Raw genomic sequence first — 27,286 nt, 5'->3', positions numbered from 1 at the left:
CTTCCTGAGCGGTATGACGGCTGCGTGGTTCCATCGTGTTTATACTTGCGTACTATTGTTTGTACGGATGAATGTGGTACCTTTAGGCGTTTGGAAATTGCTCCCAAGGATGAACTAGACTTGTGGGGGTCTACAATTGTTTTTCTGAGGTCTTGGTTGATTTCTTTTGATTTTCCCATGATGTCAAGCGAAGAGGCACTGAGTTTGAAGGTATGCCTTGAAATACATCCTCAGGTACACCTCCAATTGACTCAAATTATGTCGATTAGCCTATCAGAAGCTTCTAAAGCCAAGACATCATTTTCTGGAATTTTCCAAGCTGTTTAAAGGCGCAGTCAACTTAGTGTATGTAAACTTCTTACCCACTGGAATTGTGATACAGTGAATTATAAGTGAAATAATCTGTCTGTAAACAATTGCTGGAAAAATGACTTGTGTCATGCACGAAGTAGATGTCCTAACCGACTTGCCAAAACTATAGTTTGTTAACAAGAAATTTGTGGAGTGGTTGAAAAACAAGTTTTAGTGACTCCAACCTAAGTTTTTGTAAACTTCTGACTTCAACTGTACATCCAAATCAGATTTTAGTATCCACATTGTGGGCCTGTTATAACATCACATAAATGATGACGGATTTCATGAATATCCACTTTGTTAGATTTTTTTTTTTGAATGGCCACCATTGACAGCGTTTCTGCTCTTTCCCCCACGGTCTGCGTTCCATTGCCACCTCACCCAGGGCCCTTCTCCACTGGAGGCCAGTCTGTCCTCTCCCTCTTGGACTGGTCAACGTGCCTGCCTCACTAAATCTGACTCCACGTCCGTCTGTCTACCTGAGGAGCTGCTTGATTGACATGTCAGCCTGGGGTTTAGACCATTTGTTACCCGCCACCTCCTTCCCCTCTGATCTCCCCTCCTCCGTCCCCTCCGTCCCCTCCTTCCCCTCCTCCGTCCCCTCCTCCGTCCCCTCCGTCACACTCAGAGATATTTCTGCCGCTCTCAGTCTCTCATTCAGGCCCTTTCAGCTCCTTCCAGAGGAATGAGCTCTTATTATGTGAAGCGGAAATGAGTGGGATGTTTCAGAGTCTTGGAGATGAGATGGCCTATTCTCTTCTCAAGGCCTCTGTAACGCCTGTAAACCTGCATCGATCACCAAGGAATTTCTGCTGCCGAGCTCATGAAGGCCGAGGATGTTCTTTTGATCCTTTCTCTTCTTTCTTCTTTCTTCTTAATGTTTTGCTTACTCTACCTCTTTGCCTTTAATTCTCTCTCTATGCCTTGCTCCCTCTCTCATTTTCTTCACCGCCCTCTGCGCCCCTTCCCTCTTTCTCATCCTCTATTTTTCCCTCTCCCTCTCCCTGTCCCATCCTCCTTCCCCTGTGAGTTAGTGGATGTCAGTAAGATGCTAACTCAGTGGGAGCGGATCAGTCTCGTCAGCTAAAGAGGGTCCTTACATGTCCAGTTCTCCTGGCCAACGGTCCCTTGATACAAAATAAGTGCATTGTGCTGAAGGTTAATGTGGCTTCAGTTCCGTCCATTATTATTTCTGTAATAAGCACATCTCTGAGGGCCTTTTCTATGGCCAATCAATTCTGTCTTTATCCTCAGTGCCCCAGTGACCTCAGAGTCCTGGGGAACACTGAGGCCATGCTTTAATATGACCTTTCCCACTACACAGAGCACAGTATAATGCTTTGGTAGTAATATTTCTATGCCCGAATAATTGTGCTATTAAAACAGCACTTGGCAGTGCAACATGTTGTCCCCACAGAGGGATTTAAACAGTGAAATAGTATTTAAAATGTCCCTGCTTTTGGAACAAGGGATGTGTTGTTTTCAACATACAACTTGTACATTCTGCAACATGTTGACATGAATCTGTAATGACGTCATTGACATAAATTTAATAAATGGTTTGTTATCTATCTATGTTTGGTTTGATCATTTCTACCATGTGATTCATATCCCCTAGGAAACAGTTATCCTGTGGTTCTATTCTGCCTTAGAGAGAAACAAGAGGTTCTCATGTAGATGTAGATTTCAGTATTCTCCTCCACTGAACCCTGGCTGTTGTTGTTTTCTACTGAGGAACTCACAGCTTGCTTGGAGAGGGAAATCATTTGGCACATTTTGCCACATTATCTGAGATCATTATCCATTTCCTCCCAACAAGCTCTGTGATCCTGGGAAGTGCCCCAGAGGAGTCTGGGATTGGCTGTGTTCATCGGGCTAAATTAATCTGGATCCCCAGGCTCCATGGGTGCTCAGGTCCATCCGTTTGTCCCAGATGCTGCTCCGCTTAGCTCAGCGTCGAGCCCAGAAGAGCATCACATGTCCTGGGTACGAGCATGCCAAACCAATCCATGTGACAGTGGTATACTCCAGGTTTGCACTGGGGCCCAGAGAGTAGATGTGACATGTGGGGAGGGTAAGGAGTTCCTGTCCCTCTCTCCCCAGCTCCTGTCCTATAGTGCAGTGGCTCACACAGCTGTGGCTGGCAGATGTTCAGGGGTCACAGAAGAGAATGCCCTGGGGTTTGGTCCATGCTGTGCCTCTCCAATGGGCTTCAGGCTGGAGTCATGGCCTCACTCACTTTGGTTTCTAGTGGAAGTCAGAAAACCTTTTGCATGAACTCATTTAAAGACATAGCTTTACCTTATAAACCATTAGTCACTCATAAACTAATCAAAACTCTTGTCAAATAGTTGTAGGTTGTGTTATTACAAGGACAGCACACGATCTGAATTGTCCTAGTGTTCCATAGTGTTCTGTTGTTGTGCTCCGTAGCCCTCCTGACACACCTGCAAGAGGGGAAATAGCCTACGTCACGCATCACCTTGTCACACGCCTGGTTAGACACCTGTGATTTACTGGCAGAAAACATTCTCTTTTATGTTCTTTTAAGACTGTTCTTTTCCTGTGATGAGGCACTTCTGGAAGCTATCAGTGTTTCAAAAAGGATTGAGAGAGGAAGAAAGAGAGAAAGAATGAAAATCTAAAAGAAGAATAAAGGCTTGGTTATGGGGTAGTAAATGCAGAAATAAATCATCTGTTAAACTTCATTAGCCAAGCCTTTCTGAGCACAAAATGACAAGACATTAAATATGTATTATTTATGAAATGTCGGTGCTTTTTGATAAGGGGATCTAGTGCTGTTAATTAGTCACTCATTCAGTCAGAAAATGCTATTTCAAATGGAAAGTGAAAGCTAGTCTCGGCAGCCCAGAGAAATGGCATAGGTGGAAATGGAGTAGCTAATTACAGTCGCTGTGAAATTCAAAGCTAATTTGGGAAGCCGTATGACAGGTTTATTGACATCCTCCGCAGAGTGACGTGTGCGGAAGGCCACCAGGGAATTGAGAGGGGGCATGGGAGAGAGGGATGATTGGGAGCAAACGTCGCTCTAGGTGTTTGTGTGTGTGTGTGTGCCTGTGACTATGTGTGTGTGCCTGTGACGGTCTGTGCGTGCATGGGTGTTTGTGTATTAATATTTGTGTGAGTATGTCTGTGTGTATTTTGGGGAATTGAAGTTTCAGTATCAGGATAATCACAGACTTTTGTTAGAGAACACTGGTGCACTCTTAAGCACCTTGTCCTCTCTCTAAAGTGGTAAAGTGGAGGGGAATATGCCCTGTATTTTAGCACGAACATGATAGGGTTCTTTGTCTGTTTTTTCATAGAGAGGAGCAGAGTAGCAATACTTTCAAGGCAGTGGTTTGCAATCCTTCCTTAGAGGCAGTCATCTGGCAAAGTGGATTTGAGAGAGGAGCATTTATCCACTTGAAGAAAGCCATCTTCGTGATGGCAGTATGCTATAAGAGAAGCAGCCTCTCCAGCATTGAACTGTGGAGCTCTTAGCTGGCTGATGAGAGCTGACCACCCCATCCCCAGCAGCCTCTGGCCAGTGGGCAAAGGGAGAGAGAGAGAGAGAAAATTAGAGGGGGGGATAATTATCAGTATAAATGGAGCTCGGCGAATGATTCGCACTGCTGGGCCTCCTGATCTGGTCTCCAAGGCAACCTCAACCTGCTCATTTGTTTTGTAGATGAGTAATTACATCCAATTAGACCAGAAGGGGGGGGAAATAAAGTCCAAAGAAGGGGCCATTGTTCCGGTTAGATGGTGTGAATATTAATAATGGGATTGTCTCAGGCTCATAACAGATCAGTGATGCAGCTGTGGGGACCTACTACAGCCTACTGCCCCATCACACTACAGAGATGATGTGTGTGTGTGTGTGTGTGTGTGTGTGTGTGTGTGTGTGTGTGTGTGTGTGTGTGTGTGTGTGTGTGTGTGTGTGTGTGTGTGTGTGTGTGTGTCTGTGTGTCTGTGTGTGTATGTGTGTGTATGTCTGTGTGTGTGTGTGTGTGTGTGTGTGTGTGTGTGTGTGTGTGTGTGTGTGTGTGTGTGTGTGTGTGTGTGTGTGTGTCTGTGTGTCTGTGTGTGTATGTCTGTGTATGTCTGTGTGTGTGTGTGTGTGTGTGTGTGTGTGTGTGTGTGTGTGTGTGTGTGTGTGTGTGTGTGTGTGTGTGTGTGTGTGCGCCTGTGTTTGTGTGTGTGTGTGTGTGTGTGTGCGCCTGTGTTTGTGTGTGTGTGTTTGTGTGTGTGTGTGTGTGTGTGTGTGTGTGTGTGTGTGTGTGTGTGTGTGTGTGTGTGTGTGTGTGTGTGTGTGTGTGTGTGTGTGTGTGTGTGTGTGTGTGTGTGTGTGTGTGTGTGTGTGTGTGTGTGTGCCTGTGTTTGTGTGTGTCCCTTCCACAGACTGCATGCCTAGTTAAAACTCCTCAGTATAGTGTGGTAGTGCACGTCTCTGAGTCAGTCTGAGCATCCACCTAAACTTGACCATGAAAGAGCAAGGGAAGACATCTTTCACTGCAGAAAGTGTCCTGCTCAGTTGAATAGTCACGGACTGTTATTGTAGAAGGACTTTCCGTGCTGCGGCTGTCTGCAAAGCATTGTTTTATGGCACCGTTTCTGTCCTCAGTCACCTCAATCAGAATGTTCTGTTTTATGTTCTGCCCTGGTGAGTACTGATAGCCACAATGCATTTATTATCTACAGACAAAAACAGAGAAAGTTTATAGGTAATCATGTGGATGCTCCTTGCATGTTAAAGAGCTCAGAGAATATTGTGTTCTATTCTAAAGAAAAGTCATTGTGCCATAGGATATTCCATGTTGGTTTATTATTATTCATTTGTGGTAGTTCTATTGATAGGACCAGATGTTCCTGTAATGTAAAAATATAGTAGAGCAGTTTATAATGAACAATATTCTAAAGCACCACTGGGATTCACCTAAACTACACACATTGTATGCATACACACATATACAAGCCCCCTTCATCCCCCAGCATCAATGTGCTAGTATATCTCTAACAGATTGATAAAGAACATGTGTGTGTTTAGGTGGATCTCAGGAAAGCCATTATTTCTTTGGTGCTCAGAGACTTTTCTTCACTCTCATTCTGTTCCGCACCTTCGCCCAAGTGAAAGTTGCTTAAAACATTTGTATGCTCTGAAAATCAAATTAGTTGGGGAAGATAATCAAGCTATTCGGCCTCTCCCAGATGTGTGCTTTTCAGGCTTTGATCCATAGAAGGAAGTATTTTCAGAATCATTTTATTCATATGCTGTCCCACAGATGGCACTATCATTAGAAGCAATCTACCTGAACAATAAAAGTAATTTTGCCTGGCTTTATTAGATGAGACCTTGCCGGCAGCTGAGGGCTAATTGTCCGTGTCAGCGCAAACAAAGCCGCCATGTGTATTTGTTGTGTGTGTTGATGTCGTCTTTGTGTCCTGTCGTTCCTGCTATCATAGAATTGGCGGATTTATGCAGATTGTAACAGGAAGCTGCCATTGTCGGGGGCCTGACAGCCAGTACCATGAGGATGTGGCATGGTTGGCATGGCTTCCCTCCCCCTCTCCCCTCCCTTAGCCCAGCGCCTCTCAGCCGTTTAACTAATGGGGGAGATTGTGGCAAGGCCTTTGTAAAGGTCGCTGCTTGTTTGTTGTTAAAGATCTAATTAGGAAGAGGAGAGGAAGCAGAGGAAGCTTGTCTAATTAGAGGTGAGCATGGAAAAAGCACCTCGCAAACTCAAGGACGGTCACCTATTAGCGTGGATGTCACAAACAGATTAAACACAAGTGTCCCTAGTTTCTCTCTTCTTGGTCTCCTTACGATTAAAGCTGGCTGAATGCATATTTCCGTGAATGTTGCCTCAAGGCAGCTTTCCATAGCACAGGCAGAAGAAAGGAGGGATGGGGGGGCGGGGGTGAAGATAAGGAGGTGGAACGCTCAGGAAATTTGCTCCCTTATCCCTCTTCTCCGCTCCCGGAAGAGAGCACATTCTTTCGAGAAAAAAAGCAGTGACCCTCTGAAATGCCCTCGTCCATAATTCAACCTGACCCATCCTCACTGAGTCCTCATCTTCGTACTGCAGGGGGAGTGTCATCCAGGTCTTTGCTGTGTGTGAGTGACCGCCCCTGCCTGGGAGGACAGGCTCTGTGGTTAGTGGCATGTTGACGGCGTAGGGTACAGAGAAGATGCAGCTGGGTTTAATGACGGTGGTACACGTGCAGAATGCTGAACGACCATGTGTAAGATAAAGGCACAGACAGACAGACAGACAGACAGACAGACAGAGACAGACAGACAGACAGACAGCAGCCTCCAGGACTGAGATACAGAGACAGACTGAGAACTGTGGGTTGAGGGCAGATCACTGGTGACTCAGCACCTGTCTCTTGGTCTCATGTCCTTTCATATCCTGTCTGTATCACACTGAGAGGAGACAGCTCTGTCAGACCACTGGAGTCAGCAGGTACTTAACGTTCTCTCATTTCTAGACTTGTTGGGGAAGACTTGTCTCAGGCTAGAAAGATTTAGGTGAAAGTAGGTTTTTATCATTCATTCAGACATTCTTCTTGCGTTGCTGCATCGACGCGTTTACACATCATTTCCTTCATTGTCCCATTAATGTCGCCCTAAATCTGAGTTTTCCTCATTGATAAAGACCGATCAATTTTCCATGGCAGCTGCTTAAGAGAGATGTAAAGGGGATTATTGTCTTATGGAGCTGTCTTCCATGTGTCACCGTTTACATGACTGGAAGTGGGAAGCAATGTGGGAAGCCTGCCATTTTAGGGGCCCATAATTTGAGGAGTGGGCATGGAGCCCACGTAGCGCTCGATGAAACCGGGGGGCCCTAAAGCGCCGGTTGAGGAGCACGCCTGTGTTTGGATTTCATTTGGCAGCTGCTAACAAGCTCATAATGGAGGTCTAGGTGTGACATGGCTTTGATCGCCTCTTCAGCTGGAGACCCAAATAAACAAACACACAGCGGGGAGACCCGCCAGGAAAAGAGCCGCTGACGCCAATCTCAGTTTTTCCTTGAGTGGATTAACTCCCCATATTGAAGAGGTGCACGATGCAACATGTGCCTTTAATGGCTCTCTTTATATGAGCAGTTTGTCTCAGATTAAGAGGACAAGCAATAAACGTCAGCATGTCGTATTGCTGAATGACGATTTCTGAAGCGTTGATAATCCTCCATCTGTGTTGAAAGAAGGGTATGTTGGAATAGCCCAAGCTTAACTGTGGAGTGTTTTGGAGTCTTTCCTACTATTTATGGTCAATACACATGAATGTGTCTCTTTGTTATCAAACCAGGAGAAAATGTCACATGCATAGACCTCAATCTGTAGTTGTAGTGGTTCAGAACCAGAGGCTTGAAATTAATTATTGATTTGTGAGCATTCTACATTTTCCTCCCGTTCAATGATGAGCGTTTCCTTCAGGTATATCCAGTAAGCATTGTAGTCTTCAAGTAAATCTCTATTGACCTGCATTTTTAATAATTCTCCAATATCATCCCCCTCTGTCAATTGCAGGACAATGTGAGGGAATCAGGTTAGACTGATTCGTGTCTAGGCTTCAGAGACAGCCAGTCCTGCCACTTCACTGTTTGTCTTATGATTGTTGATAGCCAGTCAAGCATCCTGTTATCTTAGACAGTCAACCATTGAAATGTGTTGGGTTCCCTAGAGGGATGATGCACTAGTCTGGTGCTGACAGACTCCTACACCTCAGACACAGACTGGCAGCAGGTTCTGCTGGGGAGAGAGAGCAGGGAGAGGACGCCATGTATCTCAGCTAAATGAACCCGTCATAATGTCACACACCAACTATGTCATGCTAAAGAGTCTGGACAACATTGACTACTGTGAAACAATGAAACCAAACGTTTTCCACAATGATGGAGTCCCTTCCCCTCCCCTTCCCCACCCTATACTGTACCTCTCAGGCTTTCCCGATTACGGGTTTTACTCTGCGCCCAGTGACCAGAGGGGGGCACCCTGCTCCTTTGCGGACTATGGCTCCCTGGGGCCCCAGGCGGCTCAGATGCTGCACAGTGAGCATGCCACCTCCGCCTGCAACTCCCCCCTCCAGCACCTGCACAGCCCGGATCAGTTTAAGAGCCCAGGTTTGTATGTGCGCATCTCTCCCATTCACCTTCTGGACTGTTCAGTTTGATTCATGATGTTTCCTCCATACAGATGATCTATGCTTTTTTTGTCTACGTTTTGTTTGTCTATAAAGGAAAAAGAAACGTGAAAAGGATGAACGTTTTGCCAGCAATGCATTGCATGTTTTATCCTCCTTTTTGAATTTCAATGTACCTTTTTATGTTTATTTGTGAGGTTTATTCCATGCCCCTGCTTGCACCTAGGGGAGGACATGTATGTTTTCCTCCATATGCATGTAACAGAGCATGGGAGGCAAAGGACTGGACTACAATGTCCTCTGTGAGAAAGCTCACATTTACTTGTCATGTCTCGATCCACATGGACATTTGCACCTTTTGGATCTCTACGTTTGAATGAGAGAGACTGACTGACTGGATGAATGACTGACTGACTGACTGACTGACTGACTGACTGACTGGATGACTGACTGACTGACTGACTGACTGACTGACTGGATGACTGACTGACTGACTGACTGGATGAATGACTGACTGACTGGATGACTGACTGACTGACTGACTGACTGACTGGATGACTGACTGACTGACTGACTGGATGAATGACTGACTGACTGACTGACTGACTGACTGGATGACTGACTGACTGACTGGATGACTGACTGACTGACTGGATGACTGACTGACTGGATGAATGACTGACTGACTGGATGAATGACTGACTGACTGACTGACTGGATGACTGGATGACTGACTGGATGACTGGATGACTGACTGACTGACTGACTGACTGACTGACTGACTCACTGAAAGAGTTATTCAGTTAGAGTATATTGGGAATGATTGAGTGAAGGAAAATGAAAGGACCTGTGGTGAAAGCATGATCACCTCCATTATCGTTCTGTGAACAACTAGTCAATCAATCAGTAGGCATGATTTGTGTATACATTATAGTAACATTACATCCTAGTACAGTCATATGCATCATTTAACCATTACACTAAAACAGTGGTATGTTTCAGTTATGATAGTGTTTGGTTTTTGGCAGAAGCGTTTGTAATTTGGTTAGTCTTTCCCAAGGTTGTATTCTAAACATAGTGAAAACTGTATGTTTTACATCTTATAACTCAATGGAAAGCAATTGTGTTTCTATGCCATTTCCTCTACAGATAATGCGTAGCTATGACAATTTCATTTCAATTGATTACCCTCATTCTAAACTTGCAGGGTCAGTTATTTGTTTGGTCATAGGTTTGTTACTAACAAGAGATGTCATTTCAGTAAATGTCATCTCATATTTTGGGCAGTAAGTGTTGAGAAAAACAATGTTGAGAGGAAAAGGTTGTGAGAAGTGTTTGTTTCTTTTGTTTCTGACCCCAGCTCAGGGGATGTCAGGCAGAGAGCTGTAAATGTGATTTGGTGGTGTTGATCTGCTCCACAGTAGATAGTGCTGGAGCCCCTCTTTGTCAGGGTTCTTGTTGTATCACTCCGTTTACCAGTCATCCTCCATATACAGTATGTGCACAGCTGAAATCCTCAAACAATGTTATTCACAATGAAATACATGATATTCCTGAAAGTATGCTAGACTGCATAAAGTGAATTTGGTTACTGGTGTGTTGCTCTTCCCGACCAGGTCCTATCCTTGTGTTCAGATGAAGTGGCCATGTAGAATAGAGACAGTAATGATGTCTGATGATGATGACGACCCATCCAGACAGAATGATGGTGCTGTCACTGCTCTGTAGAGTCCTACTCCATTGTACCAGTGGAGGAGTGGTGACCAGCAGGCAGCGGCAGGTGTTGAGGCCCCCTGCAGTCCGTCCCTGTACTCCTCACTAGTCCTGCCTCATTGGCTTTGGCAGTGGACAGGAAAGGACATCTTTAGGCCTCATGCTTAACAGCGAAGATTACACAGATCTCCTGGTTTGGAGGCCGGCCCAGTCTGGGTGGAGATTTGCCTGCCTGACTCATTGGGATGGATGTCTGTCCTAGGGCTTCACAGGGGATGGCAGGACTGCAGGCCCGCAACCACTTCCTGCATTTATCCACAGAGTGGTGATGAGTGGGCTCTGATTACACACAGCTGTAAAGAAGAGGGGGAGAACAAACAGCTTTGCTAAGACACCTACAGCATTGTGCATATAGGTCAACATCCAAAGTCAAAGTGCTGAAAAGCACAGCTTTTGATGTGGGGATTGTATAGTGTGTCGATTATTTTATTTTGTCTGCGCTTGGCTGTAGAGGAGGAAGTGTTTTGTGGCCCTCCTCAGGTAGTAAAGGCTCCTTCTGGTTTCTAATTATGCCCAATGGGTACAGGTGGGGAAGCTGAGCTCTGGTTCTCCACTGACAGATTCACAGCCACGAGGAAATTGCCACCGCCAGTTTGAGTAGAAACGATTTCATGGCAAATGTTAATTGTAAACCTCCTCCAAATGTTAATTGTAAACCTCCTCCAAATGTTAATTGTAAACCTCCTCCAAATGTTAATTGTAAACCTCCTCCAAATGTTAATTGTAAACCTCCTCCAAATGTTAATTGTAAACCTCCTCCAAGTGTTAATTGTAAACTACCTAAATTGCCTCTACAGGGTGGCAGGTAGCCTAACGGTTAGAGAGGCGAGCCAGTAACTGAAGGATTGCCAGTTCGGGTCCGACGGGAAAAATCTGTCGGGAAGTGAGCTGGCAACTGGAGGGTTGCTGGTATCAAATCGTAGATGTCATTGCCTGTCGTTGTGCCCTAGGTGTTCAGTGTGGCGGCCCCCTGTACCTCTCCAAAACCTGTATGTGAATGTACAGTATGTGTCTTTCGGAGGGGTTGGGTTAAAAGTGTATTCAAATTTCGGTTGGACCTTGTGTGCATTAGTAAGATACGGTATACAAACTGCTTCAGTTATTAAGAACCGATTACAGCAAAAAACAGTTTTGTGTTCTCCAGGACTTAAAACAGCAATTGAAAACTACAGTGGTTAAACACTGTCATATTGACCCACTGCGTTGTCGTTGCTCAGATACTTGAGCATGTTTCTTCATATCTACTCACCCCGGTCTCCCACAGACACAGAGGCACATCTTCAATCACCTGGTTTGCCTTTTTGTTGAACCTTCCTTTTCAGAGTTAATGCTATTGTTTCTGAAAACAAGGAAGCGGGGAAGGAATAGAACTCCATTAGCGTCAGCACCTTGCTCCCCTCCAAACAAACATCTTGTCACAGCAGCAGCGAGGTACTAAGTGACATGAATAATAACCCAGCGAGTGGAGTTGGTGCGTGTTAGATGAGTCACCTGTGTCTTAAAAGATGCTGTGTAATCAAAGGCTAGCTCATTAAATTAGCATGGGCACCTCTAAGCCACCAGTCAGCCCCAGTAAGTGTAACTCATGTTTTGCTGTTAAACTTAATGGCTGAGTCTGTGTAGCCCCAGGGTTTAAGGAAAAGCATGAATCCTGTTTCATATGAAGAGGGGATGCTGTGCGCAGTTCAATAGAATCCACCAATTATAAGAAATTAGGATTACCGTTTAAACTGAAAATAGCAGTAATTGCTTAATAAGCAAGCCTATTAGGGGCTGTTCTGTACAGATAAGAGTAGTGAGGCAAGCCATGAGAAAGGGCCTGCAGTTAAGCAGCAGTGTCACCCTCATTAGATCCCTATGCTCTGGGACAGGTTCTCATTTTACATTTAGGAAGAAACCCACTGTAGGAGGGGTTTTGTGCTGCTCAGAGTTAGTATAGATGAATTAACACAACAAAGTTTTGTAAGTGATGTGTCACAACTTCTGAAAGACTATAGCATCTGATAAGGGTGTGTGTGTGTTTTGCATGTTCAATAGCATCTTAAGCTTGTTTTTGAAGTGTTTTGCAAGGAATCACTGTACAGTACAGATTCCATTAGCCTCGTGAGCTCAAATTTAGCTTTGTGTATATATTTATAATAGAAACTTCAAGCACATAGCTACCGTAAAAGAGCAACTGTCCATTTGTATACACGCACCACAGCTCCTCGTGAAGGAGATATGCCACAGTCCAGAGCCTCAGAGCTCTGTAGAGGTTTTTCCCTCCATTCCTAATTGAATTTGTGCATTTATTTTCATGGTTTGTTTCTCAATAGGGGTGAGATGGAGGGTTATGTGAATCTGACAGCAGAGGATATTGAAGTGGTGTAGCTGTTATAGGGTTTTAAGACATCTGTGCCTTCTCTCCCCCTCTGGCTTAGTTTTATATCGCCAGTGTTATTGGCCATCGCTGGGTGTCTGGGTTTCAAAAGGCCTTTTTATTAGTCTGACTCGCTCCTAGCCACAGGGCATAGGTCGGAGGTTACACAGAGCGATTCTTTTACATCTCCACATTGTGTACCTGTGGATGAACTCTGGGAAAGCTTTTATGTTTTTATATTTCCCAAGGTTTTTGCCTCCTCTGTCTGTAGAACACTTGTCCATTGCTTTCTTGCTGGAGTAGGATTTTTAACAAACGTAATCAGAACACTTTCTGCAGTTTACTGAAAACAGAAAATGGCCAAATGACGATGAAATAGATGTATACTGTAGATAGTCAATATTCAATTCAATAAAAAGTGTCTATATATAAACTCAGCAAAAAAATAAACGTCCTCTCACTCTCAACTGCGTTTATTTTCAGCAAACTTAACATGTGTAAATATTTATATGAACATAACAAGATTCAACAACTGAGACATAAACTGAACAAGTTCCACAGACATGTGACTAACAGAAATGTAATAATGTGTCCCTAAACAAATGGGGGGTCAAAATCAAAAGTAACAGTAACAGTCAGTATCTGGTGTGGCCACCAGCTGCATTAAGTACTGCTGTGCATCCTCATTGACTGCACCAGATTTGCCAGTTCTTGCTGTGAAATGTTACCCCAATCTTCCACCAAGGCACCTCCAAGTTCCTGGACATTTCTGGGAGGAATGGCCCTAGCCCTCACCCTCCGATCCAACAGGTCCCAGACGTGCTCAATGGGATTGAGATCTGGGCTCTTCGCTGGCCATGGCAGAACACTGACATTCGTGTCTTGCAGGAAATCATGCACAGAACGAGCAGTATGGCGGGTGGCATTGTCATGCTGGAGGGTCATGTCAGGATGAGCCTGCAGGAAGAGTACCACATAAGGGAGGAGGATGTCTTCTCTGTAACGCACAGCGTTGAGATTGCCTGCAATGACAAGCACAGTCCGATGATGCTGTGACACACCGCCCCAGACCATGACGGACCATCCACATCCAAATCGATCCCGCTCCAGAGTACAGGCCTCGGTGTAACGCTCATTCCTTCAACGATAAATGGGAATCCGACCATCACCCCTGGTGAGACAAAACCGCGACTCATCAGTGAAGAGCACTTTTTGCCAGTCCTGTCTGGTCCAACAATAGTGGGTTTGTGCCCATAGGCGACGTTGTTGCCGGTGATGTCTGGTGAGGACCTGCCTTACAACAGGCCTACAAGCCCTCAGTCCAGCCTCTCTCAGCCTATTGCGGACAGTCTGAGCACTGATGGAGGGATTGTGCGTTCCTGGTGTAACTCAGGCAGTTGTTGTTGCCATCCTGTACCTGTCCCGCAGGTGTGATGTTCGAATGTACCGATCCTGTGCAGGTGTTGTTACACATGGTCTGCCACTGCGAGGACGATCAGCTGTCCGTCCTGTCTCCCTGTAGCTCTGTCTTAGGTGTCTCACAGTACAGACATTGTAATTTATTTCCCTGGCCACATCTGCAGTCCTCATGCCTCCTTGCAGCATACCTAAGGCACGTTCACGCAGATGAGCAGGGACCCTGGGAATCTTTCTGTTGATGTTTTTCAGAGTCAGTAGAAAGGCCTCTTTAGTGTCCTAAGTTTTCATAACTGTGACCTTAATTGCCTCCTGTCTGTAAGCTGTTAGTGTCTTAACGACTGTTCCACAAGTGCATGTTCATTAATTGTTTATGGTTCATTGAACAAGCATGGGAAACGGTGTATAAACAACAAGCATGGGAAACATTTTTTTAACCCTTTACAATGAAGAACTTTGAAGTTATTTTGATTTTTACGAATTATCTTTGAAAGACAGGTTCCTGAAAAGGGAACGTTTCTTTTTTTGCTGAGTTTACATTGGAATGTTTTGTCCAATCAGGTTAGATGTATAGGCAAATCAAAAAAACTAACTGGTTTCATACCTGCATGAGTATAGAATCCAAAGCAACTGAGCTGCCCCCTTAACTACAGGGTACCTCTTGACAATTATATTCAAAATAACTTCATTAAAATGAACACTTGTCCACAACATACATAACTTAACCTTTTAAGCTGCAACCTTACTAGCATGGTCCAAGTATCTCTGGTGGTCTGCTTATGGTTTCTATTGTGCATGGTTGAGTGTTATCACTGTATAGTATACCTAGTATGTAGAAATCTCAAGAATATCAAACTGGATTCATCTATTACATTGCTCTTGCCTCCTGAAGCCTGCAACATATCTTTTGTCAGTCCCCAGCAAAATGTATGCGATTAACATGCAAACTGGCCTAAAATGCCATTTCCAATCTCTCACTAATGTGTGTGCTCTGTTTAATTATAGTATTGCTTAATATACCTCTTGCCAAACATATGAATCCAGTAATATATTCTTAGATGTGAATGTATATATTGTGGAAGAATGAACTAGAATTAATTAGAATGAACTAGCTGCATGTAAGTTCTCATCTGTGCTCAATGGTGCACCACGGTGTAACTGAACTGTTGCGCCCCTGCTGTGCTCTCTGTGCAGGGGGAAACCCACCTCGGCCTGGAGGTTTCCCTGGTGCCAACAGCCCAGGGCCTGTAGCCGAACTGTACGGCCCTGGAGGCCAGGACTCCAATGTGGGCAACTACATCAGTGCTGCTAGCCCCCAGCCTGGCTCCGGCTTCGGCCACAGCATGGCAGTGAGTACAGTACACCTTCTCTGTTCACTGACAGTCCTGTTTGTCTAGCTAGCCCATTAGACTGCTGTCCTTATACATAGATGTGTTAGTGTTACAAAAAATAGAGCAGTAGGCAATGCACACCGCCCATCACTGCTCAACTCCCTCTCTAACTGTGACTGTTTTCACCACTAATTACACTCCAGGTGAATCACTTGTGCCAAATCAAACTTTTAAAAAGATCTAATGAGATTTGACTGAACCAATCAGATGGGGAGGATCACAGGGCTGGTGTGTTATCCTGTCAACAATAGACTTATGTAAATAAAACAATACATAAAACAATTGAGGAAGAGAATGTTATGAGAGCGAGTGACCAAATTGCATAAGTTTAATGTAATTTTATCAGGCAAGTAAAACTCACATGATATCCCAACAAAAGCACCACATTGCAGAAAAAAAATATTTAATTGGCTTTTTGCAACTTGCCTTATTGGTTGTCAGGGGTGCCATGTCTGATTGGTTGAATATTTGTTGGTCTCAATTTAGGAAGAAAGACCATGTTTGTTATAGAATTTGCTATAGGACTGAAGTTCACTTACACACACACGCTATTAAACCATTTAATTTGCTCAACGTTAAATCTTATTACTGACCTGTCTCTTTGCACCGCCAAAGTTTCTGAATTAATTCATGTTCATATCCCTCTCTGCCAGTCACCTGCCTCTTTAAACACTGTGAACTTGTTCAAACTGTCACCAGCTCGTTAGTGTCTCCTAGTTTACACGTGTCAGACAGAGAGTGGAAATGTCAGAAGTATACTGAACAAAAATATAAACGCAACATGCAACAATTTCTAAGATTTTACTGAGTTACTTTTCATAGAAGGAAATCAGTCAATTTAAATAAATTCATTAGGCCCTAATTGATGGATTTCACATGACTGGGCAGGGGCACAACCATGGGTAGGCCTGGGAGGGCATAGGCCCACCCACTGGGGAGCCAGGCCCAGCCAATCAGGATTAGATTTTCCCCACAAATGGGCTTTACAGACAGAAATACTCCTCAGCACCATGTGGAGGTCCTGGGCTGGCATGGTTATACGTGGTCTGCGGTTGTGAGGACGGTTGGACGTACTGCCAAATTCTCTAAAATTACTTTATGGTAGAGAAATGAACATTCAATTCTCTGGCAACAGCTCTGTTGTACATTCCTGCAGTCAGCATGCCAATTGCACGCTCCCGCAAAACTTGAGACATCTGTGGCATTGTGTTGTGTGACAGAACTGCACATTTTGGCCTTTTATTGTCCCCAGCACAAGGTGCACCTGTGTAATGATCATGCTGTTTAATCAGCTTCTTGAAATGCCACACCTGTCAGGTGGATGGATTATCTTGGCAAAGGAGAAATGCTCACTAACAGAAATGTAAACATTTGTGGATTTATTTTAGCTAAATTAACTTTTTGTGCATATGGAACATTTCTGGGATCTTTTATTTCAGCTCATGAAACATGAGACCAATACTTGACATGATGCGTTTATATTTTTGTTCAGTGTTGTTTTGGGGGTTTTAGAATCAGATGAATTCTCTGGAAATGATCTGCCTCTCAGAAAACGTTAGGACTCTGAGGACAGAGGAAACCAGTAATCATGAAAGCATACAGTAAGGAGCATAGGCCCATTGAACAAGAGTAATTGCAGAAAATTATATAAAAACACTTAGATTGGATTACAGCGGTAGAAATGGGCAGGAGACCATGTTATCTCCTTGTCTTTTAAAATAGCATGCTTGCGCCCATTGTTTTCTGTTCTTTTGTTTTAACCTTTGCAGTTTGCATCCATAGTCTAGCTGACCCAGATACAGATGGGCAGGCTTCTGAATTCATTTGGATCCCTATTTCACATGGGATCAAGCTGTTGTTGGGGAGATTTAAATATTTTCCCTGTCTGAACGCTAGTCAGAATAAGGCCACCCATTTGTACATTTCTCCATAACAATATTATGTGAAGAGAGATATGATATTTTTGATGCAGCTATAGTTCTTTACAAAATAAAATCCAGGTTTGGTTGTAGGTTTCCCACAAGGGCTGTCAAAATGTGTTTTTAATTTCTACTTCAGTTGTACTAAATTCCATTCAAACTAATCCACTTTAAAATGACTCAATGAATCGAACAGAGTCCAATGAACCAGTGAATCGCCGCGGTAGCCTTCTCACCTCCAGTGCACATGCAGATTGTGTCTCTATCCACAACATTAAGAAGGGAAATGACTCAGAACTAAAATGCACCTTTTAATTATTTTCTGTGTTACATGCAGCCAAGGTAATCACATGGTGGAACTTGACATGTTACAACCTAACTGATGACTTCAGTCACTTTGACTTGCCACAAGATCTCCCAGTTTGGTGTCATAGTACTGACTTAAGAGACGTCAGACGATGATGTCAATGCCAGAACAGTTACTGTCTTATACCATGGCATTGTCAAATACTCATTTATTATTGGCTTGAATGGCATTCTAGAGCGTGCATTATTTCCCTATAACGCACAGTATATTTGCACGGTGGAATTGAATGGCTATTGTTCATTCTTACATGTTATGTTTGAGCTGAGCAAGAGTCGAATTGAAAACATTATTGGTATTGTTGAATTCGATTTTCATAATGGCAAGCTAGGACTGATGGTTTGGTTAGCAAGTCTGTTTGGTTACCACAGCAACTACTTTAGCTATCTAGTAAAATTGCTAGCTACTTCAGTGGATGTTGAACACATTTCTATCGACAAATGTGTTAAACTATAGCCATGGTATAAAATGGATAATCAACTCGGGGCTCTACGCGTTGGTCAGTTCCACGTCGTTCATTATCTTCGATAGATTTGATTATCCCTTACATAAACAATAATGGACTGGGCTCAAGCCCCCTTTGTCCCTTGGATTTGAATTGAACAAGATGACAAAGAAAACGAATGGCTATTAAACATTTTAGATCTTTTTAGCATGTTTCATTGAAGCGTTTCTATAAATCGATGCGTCCTTGGTTTGTTAGACACAATAGACAGATGAGAAGCTAGATAACCGGCTCAGTTTAAAATAAAATACAAATTGGCGTTTTGTTCTTTCTGCCCTCTAAGAATGCTGTGTCAGTGTCCCAGTTCACTTATAGGTTACAGACAATGTGGGTGATTGGCATTATGCACAATAACATACAGTAGATCACGATGGAGAGAGCGTGCAGAACAGGCTGATCATAAGAGATTTTGTATGACAATGCTAAGTAGCTTTTGCATGAATTAATGAATATTGTTCATGTTGGCATGAATGAGTATATATATGTATGTAAAAAGTGAAATCTTATGTCCCTCACAGGTCCTTAGGCCCTTGTGCAGTAGTTGACTAGGCTGGCAACTATGTGTTGAGGAATTGTTGTTTAAATCTTCTCTTCAAAACACATTGTGCTTCAATTTGCCTCTATTCGCACTCTTCTCAAACTTTCCTTCTGTTTTGTCTCTATTGTGCTAATGATTCATTCAATATGTCATCATTCAATCATCCCTGTAGCGTTTTACTCAATTCTAGCTCTCTTCCTTATGATCATTAGAATCAACTGAATCATTTAGAAGACGTGAACATTCCATCACCATGTGTAATTGACCTCCAGTAGTTGTGGGGTCTTGAAGATCAATGAATAACAGTGTAAACACCCTCACTGAGTAATAAAGAGAAGACTGAAATCTGTAAAATGCTACAAGGGACAGGTTCTTCCCCCTAAGAGAATTAAAAACCGATGAGATTTATGATGATTATCTATTGCTCTAGTGATCAAAATGATGAACAGGAACAGAGAATACCCATTCATGCTAGCAGAACAAAATGGATACAATGTACTCACTCTTTTTTCCCCTGAAATGCATACTGACAAAGGTACTGACTGTACACTTTTAGGGCCCGTTGATTGCGACAGCTTTTACAAATGGATACCATTGAGCAGGTGGTTGGTTGCCATCTCATTGGAGGTATTATATTCCATTTATATTGTTCAGCAGTCTTTACCCATCTGTTTCTTTAGATTTACCTCATCACTTTGTTACATCAACTGCAATTTCACCTTTCCTTTCTTCTGTAAAAATGCATACAGGAAACCTAGATTTCACATCACCATCCTACAAACTTGTACAGATACAGAAACAAGCTTTTTTAATTAAGTCTAAAATGCTAAATGTGTGCGCAAATGGCAAATTAATAATAGTGCATGCTTTTACAATACATAATGAAGCTTTTGTTGTGGAACTTGTCCTCCCTGATTTACTGTATATCTTTCACTAATCCTATAGGCCTACATCAATAGAATAACAATAATGATATTCTTGGTTAAATTGACTGTGTACTGTTGCTTTCTCTGGTTTGCATTCATGGCAAAAGATTGGTTTTATTCTCCTGTTGTTTAAAGTCAAGTCAATGTGTCAAGTAAAGCGTGCCCATGACATGTCAACGTCTGTGTAATGCCTATTGTCTCTGGTTGACGTTGTTAGTCAGGGACTCATCTGAAGATAATAGCCAATGTTCCAGTTATTAATATCATTGAACACAGCTGGGTGGCACATAGCCTAGCGGTTAAGAGCGTTGGGCCAGTAACTTAAAGGATGCTGGTTCGAATCCCTGAGCCAACTAGGTGAAAAATCTGTTGATTTGCCCTTGAGCAATGCACTTAACCCAAGTTGCTCTGGATAAGAGCATCTGCTAAATGACGACAAGAATGTAAACACACAAAATTAACCTTTGTTAACTCTGATGGTGTTCAAAGTGTATGAGGCAAGAGAAAGCAACCGTATTAGATGCAGTTTATGTAAACTGGAATTCTGGGAGAATGAGTTCCTCCTCATAGCTGTGCTTGTGATCACTCCACTATAGTAGAATGCATTTGTAGTCTCCTGTGGTTGTGTGTAAGTCTGTTTTTCATTGCTATTATACCTATGATGATGTTCCTCATTGTCTTACACACATTGTATAGTAGCAAACAATGTTATGTTGTAAGATTCTCGTATTGTGTTGTTAGTATGCTAAAAAAAAGTATGCTAAAAAAAAGTATGCTAAAAAAAAGTATGCTAAAAAAAATTAAAAGTAGGTGGAACTTAATTGGAAAACATGTGATGTGGTTCCATTCACTGGCTTAATATTTATAAAGCTTGTGGTCATGTTTTGTGCTATTTAAAATGTACATGTTCCTAATTGTTTCACTGTATCTGTGTTCCTCAGCAGAGTCTATCTGGTGGTCCAGGGAAGACAGGCCGAAGCTTCTAATTAGCTCTGAGTATAGGTGATGTCATCCAACTTCAAGCACTACAGCATCACCCAGGAAAAATAAGAGGATAACCACAAAAAAAAAAAAAAAAAATTAAAATCATCTCAGAAAAAAATTAACTGCTGTATCATAATCCAAACCCGTAACCTGACAACCTGGTTTGGTATGTTTCATGTTGATTTCATTCACTTTTTTCCTTTCTTTTATTAGTTCTTTGATTAGCTTCAGAGAGAGGCATTTTAGTTTCACCTTATTTGGGATTTTGTCTTCTAGTGTACTCATGTAAATGGTTTTGTCTTCTAGTGTACTCATGTAAATGGTTTTGCTTCTCTCTTTGGGGGTCATAGTTGAATGTTCGCAAGTCATGCCTACACCTTTGGTACCAATCATTTAAACAAAACAGATCAGAGCTTCAGGTGTCTTTTTGCACAAAAAATAAATCCAAAGTGGAAAGGTTTGGGAAAAAAACATCCATTTAATTTCAAATGACATATTCGAGAGTGTAACTAACTAATGCATTTTAGTAGCTGTTTTTTATTTTTGTGATGTCTCATTGTTAACCATAATTACCTATTTTTTGGGCAATACAAAGAGGACTCCAATATTTTTATGGTCCTTTTTTATAAGTGTTGTTTTTGTTGTTTAGAAAAAAAATATGTATACTATAAACAATTTCATATAAATACATTGTGAATTCAAGATTTAAGAAAAAGAAATGTAACTGTAAATATTATTCCAATCATGCATAACCAACTTGATGAGAGGATAGCATATTTTTGTGATGGTGTGTCAAAGAAATGTTCTAGCGTGTGAATAGAAAAAAAGCTCTAAACAAATACTATTATCCTTTACTGCTCGGAGACAGTGACTACCCCAGTGTCGGACAGAACACTGATGGCTTGCTCTGTAAATACTCAAGCTGAATAACTTTACAAGTGTCATACCAGCATATTTACAAAAGGTGAGTTCAGTGCACAGTTCAGTTTTAAGGGGAGTTCAGTTTTAAAGGAACAAAAAGATCATTGGTATCTTTTGTCTAACCAACTGTTATTTAGAAATCAATATTATTTCAAAAAGAGTGATCATTTCATCCAAAGCACACTGTATTTAGTGTTGAAGAATAGAACTCGAGCCTAAGCATTTTACAGTGCTCTGCGCATTCTGACACTTTTATACTCCGGAGAGAAAAACTCAACTTGTTTGTAGTTTGTTGTTGTTTGTTTCCTCCTGCTTGTTCCTGTTAAGTTTGGGACGCAGTATCTGGACTCTGTGGTAGAGTCAGTGTATAACGCTTGTTCTCTCCATCAGTTCTATTTTCAAATGAATTAGGAAGGCAAATATTTTGATACCATACCTCAGTCCTGTGAGTTATATCTTGGAATTGTTGACAGGTTTAATTTATTTTAGTGGCAAATAGATTAAAACATTGAATGGAAAAAATAGTAAATCATTGCACTGTGAGCAGTAAAGAAAGAACAGGCCATTTCCTATTTGCACATGTATATGTTGGCTATTTAAAATGGTTGTGTCTCTGGGGTGAAGTATGAAGGATTATTGGACATTGCTCCTCTCTAGAATAGGCACACACAGGGGTGAATAAACAGATTGACAGATCGCAATTAACTGATTAATTACTACCAATGTTTTGTGGTCATGTCTTTGGATTTCATTGTATGGTGTAAGTCAACTTCTAATCTAAAATATTGAGATCCAGCCAGAAGACACTGAATAAATGATTCATCCTGTTAATCATAGCTTGGTGCGCAGATTTCTTCTGCAGTATGTGTAGGGACAGGTTTTGGAGACATTTAATGCCATGCTTTAAAGTGCAGTAAGAGTTGTAAACATAATGATGGAATGAGTGGTGTATATTCTGATGATGTACTTTTCCTGCTGCAAATGTATTTGATATTTCATTTCACCTGATGTTTCATTTCATTAGCTCTTTTGTTCAGAACAACCAGGTGAAGGAAAATACTGGATGCTTTTGAATGATGTGGAGATAAACAAGTAATAATTTAAATGAGAAAACAGAAGAGAACCGGTGTAATGTTCAAATGTAAAAGAAAAAAAGAAATACAGAAAAAAAGAGAAAAAAAAGATGCTTCTTCACTGATTTCAATTTTGAGTCAGGGGGTTTTATTGATATTGTGGTTACTATTAATAATTGTAATATTATATTAAAATGTACTGTGCATCCATCGATTTCTCTCTTTCCATTCCCTGTCACCACATACAATATTTTGTTGATCATCCATGCATATCAAGTGTGTACAAAAAAAATCACAATTAACTTGTAACAGAGTGCTGTCTTTGATACCAGTGTAGTGGTCTATGCGCTTCTTTGTTGTTCTCCCTTTCTCTGGCTTTTCCCTCTGCCTCCTTTCTCTGTCACATTATACCCCACCCACCACCCGCCTCTCTCTTACTCTCTATCTCCTTGTAATTAGTTGTAGATGTAATGTGATAATACTTATAGTTATTAGTGGATTTAGGACCAGTAAGGATAGAACTTGCTCTTATTATCAAAGGTTTGACATACATTTGCAGACAGTTATTTTAATAGCAGTTCCATGCCATTTGTTTCATATGTCTTTTTCCTTTTCTGTTGTGTTTTACCGATCTCACATGGTTTCAACTAACCAAAGCTCTCACAGAAGAACTATAGAGAAACAAATTGCTGTAAGCTGAAATTTTAAACAAGGCATTATTTGGATATTCTCCACCCTTGAATGTTTTAAAAGGGGTGTGCCATACTACCTTAAATGCTAACGCTAGATATGCAAAACATTTTTTTATATTACTTTCTAAGGGACACAAGCTATAATTATGAAAAATATTTTATGTGCGGAAAAAAATCATATATTTTTTTGAAAGTTAACATTAATGATGATGATGATAACAATAATAATACCACTACTAAACTGTAATATCTTTTAATCTTTGTACACTTTGAAAATATCCCAGATGCCTATAAGGCTCTGCTATTTTTAGATACCACTCTGTTTTTTAAATGTCTCTGCCTTTTCTTTCACTCCAAAAACATCAATTTTGTGAATACTTTTTTTAGTCCCTGGAAATCAGCGCTTTATTCTAATCAAAGTCAGGCTTGTATATGTTGTCTGTTAATGTTGCTCTCACAGATCTAGACAGCTATGCTTACTACTTCACAATGGTTGCAAAGAATTTGAGGTAATCTACCTTCTAGAGGGGTCATTTGATGCCATTACATACTTGGAGCAAAGATTACACAGAATGAATCGTCCTAATGATTGTTTCCTAACTAGTGGAGGTGGGCAACACCGCATAAACTGAAGTTACCCCTGCAGATGATCTTCATTTAGTTCACCTGTTGTTGAATGTCTTCATACAGTAGGTCAGGTGGTTAGTAAAACTGTAATGTGTATAGCAAGGGGGAGGACAATGTCAAGTTTAATGATGATCATTTACAGGTGGGAAGTGCATCTAAGCTTAGATATTCATGTATTTTCTCACTTATAATAATAAGCAGCACTTCCAGATATATATTTTGGCCTTGGAGCCTTTTGTCAAGGATTTAGTTTATTGGAGGACAGAGAAAGTCAAATATTGTAGGTGAATTCAATAGGAGTTGATAATAAAGTAAATGTTGGATTAATTCATAGATTCACTGTCCATAACATGTTCACAAAGAAATGTAATGTGTGTGGCAGGATGAAAATCAACAGTCCAGGTCCTACATATAGATCTGTAGCAGTTTTTTTAATATATATTTTTATATTTAACTAGGCAAGTACAGTTAAGAACAAATTCTTATTCACAATGACAGCCTACACCGGCCAAACCCAGACAACACTGGGCCAATTATGCGCCGCCCTATGAGACTCCAAATCACAGCTGGTTGTGATACAGCCTGGAATTGAACCAGGGTGTCTGTGACACCTCAAGCACTGAGATACAGTGCCTTAGACTGCTGCGCCACTCGGGAGCAGGTTTATTTAATAGATATTCTATACAGTACTCATGATAACATTGCAATGCCTTGAGGTACTTATTCTATAGTTATCTCCTCTGATTAAAGTAAAGGCTGGTTATCCCATTAAAAAGCTCATTCCCTTTTGATCTGTGTCCAAATATTATTTTGATTTGATCCCGTAGCTTGGACTTTAAGGTAGCATGGCTCTGTTGCTGTCATTTTATTTTTCATTGACAGCAGTTTACAGCTGATGAATGTTACACATCTTAGTAGAATAGAAATTCCATTGAAGAAAAAAAAACATGTTGGTTTAAGAATTAAAAATCGGAAAGGACAAAAATGACCTGGAAGGTGTTGATAATTGGAGTACTACCGTATCCATTTAAACTTGAATTTTGAGGCAAGTGCTAGGCAATGGCCAATCATTTCATCCCATCATCCATGAATCACCCGTGTTCATTAGTCTGTGTACATACAGTACGTACATGTTCTGTTATGTGTACACGTGTCTGACCTGTATATCCTTCATGTGATTATGTGTGACTAGATGAGAATAGTGAGCCTTCTGTATTCTAGAGACAGCAAAACCCTGTCTCACATGGGTCTGTATAACATAGTAGCCAACACTGTTTTCATCACTCGCTGTCAAAACAGTCAACGTTATGGTAAGCTAGTGTGCTCTTTTGGCATTGCATTGTCTTCAAAATTTTAACTGGACCTTGTTCAGTGGTCTGGCATAGGTAATACATTAAGGATGACTGTAGCAATGAGTGAGCCATCCTCTAGTTTCTTTTGGATAGTCTTAACGTGTGTGGATCGGAGTGCACGGCTGCTACTCCAATCTGTAGTAACGTATGAGGAAAAGTGGGCAGTCTATGACTGCACAGCATAATGAGGCTATTGTCCTTCCACTTAATATCCACTGTTTTCCAGAGTGGAGGAGCAGCCTTCCACTGAGCTCTCCTCGCTGATTTGCTGTCTGCTCCTGATTTGCCTTTCCTAACACTTGCCCATTTTTTAACGTTAACAGACTTTTTACGCCGAGAGACTGACAGAACTGACTGACGTCTGAAAGCATCTTTCAGGTCTTCTTGTATGGCTTGCTCAAGCCCTGTTGTAAAATAAACTCAAATGGATGGGGGTCTCTCACATCTCAGATGTGGAAAGTATAATTTTATATTTGTATTTTCAAATAATAATAATGATGAAAAAAAAATTGTGAAAGGTTTCCATCCTCTACTGTGGTCCAGAAATCGATGTGTCTGTCTGGAAAATAAAATTAAATAAAATGACCTGTTTTATTCCTTGTTTCTTTGCTTAACTGTTGTAATAAGATTGTATTATTCATCCTATAAAATGTTGATGGTCTCAATATTGTCAGTAAATGCAACATTTAAGGTATTATGAGCACCAAATGGTACAATCATATACAACACCTTCAGAAAGTATTCACACCCCTTGACTTTTTCCACATATTGTTGTGTTACAGACGGAATTTAAAATGGATTCAATTTAGATTTGTTTACACGGGCCTACACACAATACCACATAATGTCAAAGTGGAATTATGTTTTTTTATATATATAATTTTACAAATGTATTAAAAATGAAAAGCTGAAATGTCTTCAGTCAATAAGTATTCAACCCCTTTCTTATGACAAACCTAAAAAATTTGCTTAACAAGTCACATAATAAGTTGCACTCTGTGTGCAATAATAGTCTTTCAAAAATCACGTTAAACACTATCTCATCCCTCTACCCCACTCATACAATTATCTGTAAGGTTCCTCAGTCGAGCAGTGAATTTCAAACAGATTCAACCACAAAGACCAGGGAGTTTTTCCAATACCTTGCAAAGAAGGGCACCTATTGGTAGATAATAAAATTTAAAAAGCAGACATTAAACATCCCTTTGATCATGGTGAAGTCATTAATTACTTGGATGGTATACACCCAGTCACTACAAAGATGCAGGCGTCCTTCCTAAAGCAGTTTCCGGAAAGGAAGTGGAGACGAGTCACTCAATAGCCATCCCACACACACACACTGTACTGAAGGTAAACTTTTTAATAAGGGATTTCGGTAGATAAAGTAATACTGCAAAAAATGTGGCAAAGCAATTCACTTTTGTCCTGAATACTAAGTGTTATTTTGGGGGTGAATCCAATACAACACATTACTGAGTACCACTCTCCATATTTTCAAGCATAGTGGTGGCTACATCATGTTATGTGTATGCTTGTAATCGTTAAGGACTGGGGAGTTTTCAGGATAAAAAGAAAACTGAATGCACCGGCAAAATCCAAGAGGACCTTCTTCAATCTACTTGAAAATCTATATCAAGACCTGAAAATGGTTGTCTCGCAATGACCAACAAGAAATTTGACAGAGCTTAAGAAATTTTGAAAAGAATAGTGGGTAAATGTTGCACAATCCAGGTTCAGAAAGGTGCTTCTACAAAGTATTGACTCAAGGGTGTGAATACTTATGTAAATTAGATATTTCTGTATTTCATTTTTCATACATTTGCAAAAATTTCTAAAAGCATGTTTTCACTTTGTCATTATCCCTTTTGAATTGAGGCAGTAACACAACAACATGTGGAATATGTCAATGGGTATGAATACTTCTGAAGGCACTGTATATA

At 41.3% G+C, this 27,286-nt stretch overlaps 1 protein-coding gene across 10 annotated transcripts in view; it reads left to right on the top strand.

Moving 5' to 3' along the window:
- The window catches only part of LOC129868639 (RNA-binding protein Musashi homolog 2-like), a 338,972-nt gene extending 313,032 nt beyond the window's left edge, over window positions 1-25,940 (top strand). For 6 of the 10 annotated variants that reach the window (XM_055942797.1, XM_055942795.1, XM_055942792.1 and 3 more), the window contains 4 exons: window positions 8,307-8,486; window positions 15,249-15,403; window positions 19,328-19,398; window positions 20,639-25,940. In XM_055942797.1, coding sequence (XP_055798772.1) covers window positions 8,307-8,486; window positions 15,249-15,403; window positions 19,328-19,369 — 377 coding nt within the window. In that variant the 3' untranslated portion in view covers window positions 19,370-19,398; window positions 20,639-25,940. The remainder of the gene's footprint in view (window positions 1-8,306; window positions 8,487-15,248; window positions 15,404-19,327; window positions 19,399-20,638) is intronic. The other 4 variants (XM_055942800.1, XM_055942799.1, XM_055942798.1 and 1 more) reach the window with 2 other exon arrangements.
- Window positions 25,941-27,286: the final 1,346 nt, after the last annotated feature.

This window comes from Salvelinus fontinalis, chromosome 13, assembly GCF_029448725.1.
Source record: "Salvelinus fontinalis isolate EN_2023a chromosome 13, ASM2944872v1, whole genome shotgun sequence".
NCBI classification, from domain to species: domain Eukaryota; kingdom Metazoa; phylum Chordata; class Actinopteri; order Salmoniformes; family Salmonidae; genus Salvelinus; species Salvelinus fontinalis.
Note: the sequence above shows the minus strand (reverse complement) of the source record. Positions and strands in the feature narration are given on the sequence as shown.